Genomic DNA, 2,888 nt, shown 5'->3' on the forward strand with positions numbered 1-2,888 from the left:
TATAAAATATATATGTATATATACTTTTCCTAATTTATAACTTATACGTTTACTAAATTATAATAGGATATATTAAATGAAAAAATGTATGAAATCATATAATTGTTTAAACTAAAAACAATGAGCATAAAAATAATATTATCACATTATGGAAACATAAATAATCATTTTTATCATATAATGTTAATATTGCATATTGGAAGTTGTATCAAGATTATATTGGATTATTTTGTTTCTTCGTAATTATTTCGGAAATATTTTTTAACAGAAATTATATTTATTGCGTATATAGATTTTTTTCAAATAAAAAGTGTTTAATAATAGATAACTTATGTTATAGTTTTAGAAATTAATTCCTTTTTGTTTTTGAGAATATAACCATGTTCTTATTTGTGGAACTGTTCGTTTCGCTAAACATGGAGTAGAAGTTATAAGATTCTTCATTTCTTTTCCAGTTATTGGTGTATCAGCTTGTAATTGTTCTCTAAACGTTGCTAATACAACGCTTTTTTCTTCTTGTGTCCAGGCTATTCGTTTAACAGGTGTCGCAAAGGCGTCTATATATAAAAGAAATTAAACGCATAATTAATATATAAATTAATATATAAATTTCTTCATTTTACAATAATTTTATATCAAATAATATTAATGTCTTAATTAAATGTATTTAGTCAAATATGTACTAATAAATTTGACCGTTACCTCCTGACCTACGTTTCTTTCGCACCGCTTTAATTTCGGTTTTTGTACGTTTCTTATATACTGGAGTTGATGGCGAATCTGTATAAAAAATATATAAAAATAAAAAAAAACAATTTATAGCTAATTTATAACTTATAAAAGCAAATTTTACGTTGTCTTCCGCAGAATTTATTAGCAGCTTATTAGCAGATATAACAAGATCTGATGGCAGAGTATGATAACAGATTAATGGCAGAAATCATACAAAATCAATCGTTCTAATATATACAAACATATTTAAGAATATTTTATATATTTATGTGTATTTTTAAATAAACATATATATAAAAAATAGGATCACATACTACAGATCTTGCTTTCTGCTGCTAATTTATTGTCAGATTCTGTTAGCAGACTTTGCCGAGAAACACGAGCCGAATATGAATACAAAGGCCTATGAATCTGTCGATAAGTCTTGAACAAATTTATCGCCAATCTATTAACAAATTGCTAACAGATTGTTTAATAAGATATTTTTAGTAATAAATTTTATTCACCATCACTTGTCTCTTGTAAAGAATTTATTTCTTTAAGTAATTTGTAACTCTTGATTTTCTTTATTTTCATTATTTTCGGTGTCACTGTCGCTTTCATCAATTAAATTATTTGCTGCATCCCTGACACCTTGTGCAGCTTCTAGAAGTTGTGAAACTTCTGTTATATCTTTAACTATTACTGGTTTCCTATATACTTCTTTATGTATTTTATCATGATGGCCCATAAAATTTGCTAGATCTGTAATCTGATTATCTGATAAATTAAGTGTAATTCCCATAGTAGCTATATGTTTTCTGAATGTAGTGCCACATAATGTATTAGGAAATTCACTTCCATATTCTTTAGCAAAACACAACATTATTTGATATGCATGTAAATGTTTATCAATCATTTTATCATGTCCTGGAACACCAAACAAGTAAGGATTTTTCGATTGTACTTTGGCTTTACTTCTTAACCTTAAAAACGTTTGTGCACATTTTAAATTAAGTTCATCTAGTATTATAGGGACAATTCTTCCTAACTTTCCTCGTATACAAAATCGCACGTATTTTTGTGCCTGTTCTTTTTGATCTTTAGATAATCCATTGAATGTGTCAAAATTTTCATTAATTCTTTCGTAATTTTCAAAATCAGAAATTAAAATTCTTTCAGTTTCTCCAGGACGACGACGGTTAAATAATTGTATTGACGATAAAGTAGCTTCTCCAAGAGGAGTCCAGGCAGATAATGAAAAATTTTTCTGCAAATCATTATAAGACTTTTTTTGCACTTCTAGAAGATGATTCCGCAATTTTTGTATATCATTCATTGTAGGAAGCTTTGTAATTTTTTGTCTTTTAAATTGAGTTTGAGACTCAACTACAGTTTTATTAACGCTTGCTCCATAATCAACAGTTAAGAGTTTTAAAAAATTTTCCGTATTCGTTTTTGTACTATTGTTATGCTCTTTTATGCATTTTGTTATTAAAATTTCACCAATATGCTTCACATAAGTACCAAGATTAGGTGCAACGGCAGGTTTATCATAAGTATCCTTTTCTTCATTATATTGTGCAACAATATTAATGGCATCTATGAAAGTATCATAATATTTTGGGTGGTACATAGAAGTCAAAGATGTTATATCATTATTAATATTTCTCATTGCTTTCAACAAGCGACTTACAAGTCGCAATCGTGCCCTAATCATTTGTAAATGATGCGAGGAATGCCTATACTTTTTACATTGAGAATTTGTAAATAATAACAGTAAGATATCGTAACGAATATTATATGTTATTTCATCATTTCTCATTGCTGGTAATACTAATCGCCGTACTCTTTCATCAGCCTCTTTGAGACATTTGCCCTCTAATCTCCGGCCCATTACTTTAACAATGTGACTTTTATCTCCTCTCCGGTTTGTACAATTTTTGAAGTGATGTCTTAGTGTCGACTTCAGATAATGACCTTTGCAATTCCCACATGCCAGATAATTTTTAAGAATTTTAGGATAATTTTCTCTTGCTCTCCTAGTTGGAATAAAACCTTGGCCTTTATATTGTTTTTCAATGTTAAATTTGAAATTTCCTTTTTTTCTTAATAAATCAATGATTTTTCTTCTTTCGCTACAACCTTTAGGTAAATATTTGAATTTTTGAACTTCA

General features: G+C 27.9%; 2 protein-coding genes across 11 annotated transcripts in view; one reads left to right on the forward strand and one right to left on the reverse strand.

The window, feature by feature from the left end:
- The window catches only part of LOC116852195 (transmembrane protein 8B-like), a 213,237-nt gene that overhangs the window by 168,133 nt on the left and 42,216 nt on the right, over window positions 1-2,888 (forward strand). The window lies entirely within an intron of this gene.
- Window positions 59-1,626, reverse strand: LOC116852200. The gene is made up of 3 exons (XM_032832306.1): window positions 1,239-1,626; window positions 703-780; window positions 59-557 (listed from the first exon to the last, which is right to left on the reverse strand). The coding sequence occupies exons 1-3, from the start codon at window positions 1,333-1,335 to the stop codon at window positions 343-345; spliced, it is 390 nt and encodes a 129-aa protein (XP_032688197.1). The 5' UTR covers window positions 1,336-1,626; the 3' UTR covers window positions 59-342.

The sequence above is a fragment of the Odontomachus brunneus genome, unplaced genomic scaffold, assembly GCF_010583005.1.
Source record: "Odontomachus brunneus isolate Ranch 3 - 2012 unplaced genomic scaffold, Obru_v1 Obru_scaffold_206, whole genome shotgun sequence".
NCBI classification, from domain to species: domain Eukaryota; kingdom Metazoa; phylum Arthropoda; class Insecta; order Hymenoptera; family Formicidae; genus Odontomachus; species Odontomachus brunneus.

Excerpts from the sequence above, each read along its gene's own strand:
- LOC116852200 (XM_032832306.1), bottom strand. The coding sequence starts at position 1,335 with ATGAAAGCGACAGTGACACCGAAAATAATGAAAATAAAGAAAATCAAG. Across the intron at positions 781-1,238 it reads TTTACAAGAGACAAGTGATG|ATTCGCCATCAACTCCAGTA; the intron begins GTGAATAAAATT and ends TTTTTTATACAG. Across the intron at positions 558-702 it reads AAAGAAACGTAGGTCAGGAG|ACGCCTTTGCGACACCTGTT; the intron begins GTAACGGTCAAA and ends TTTTATATATAG.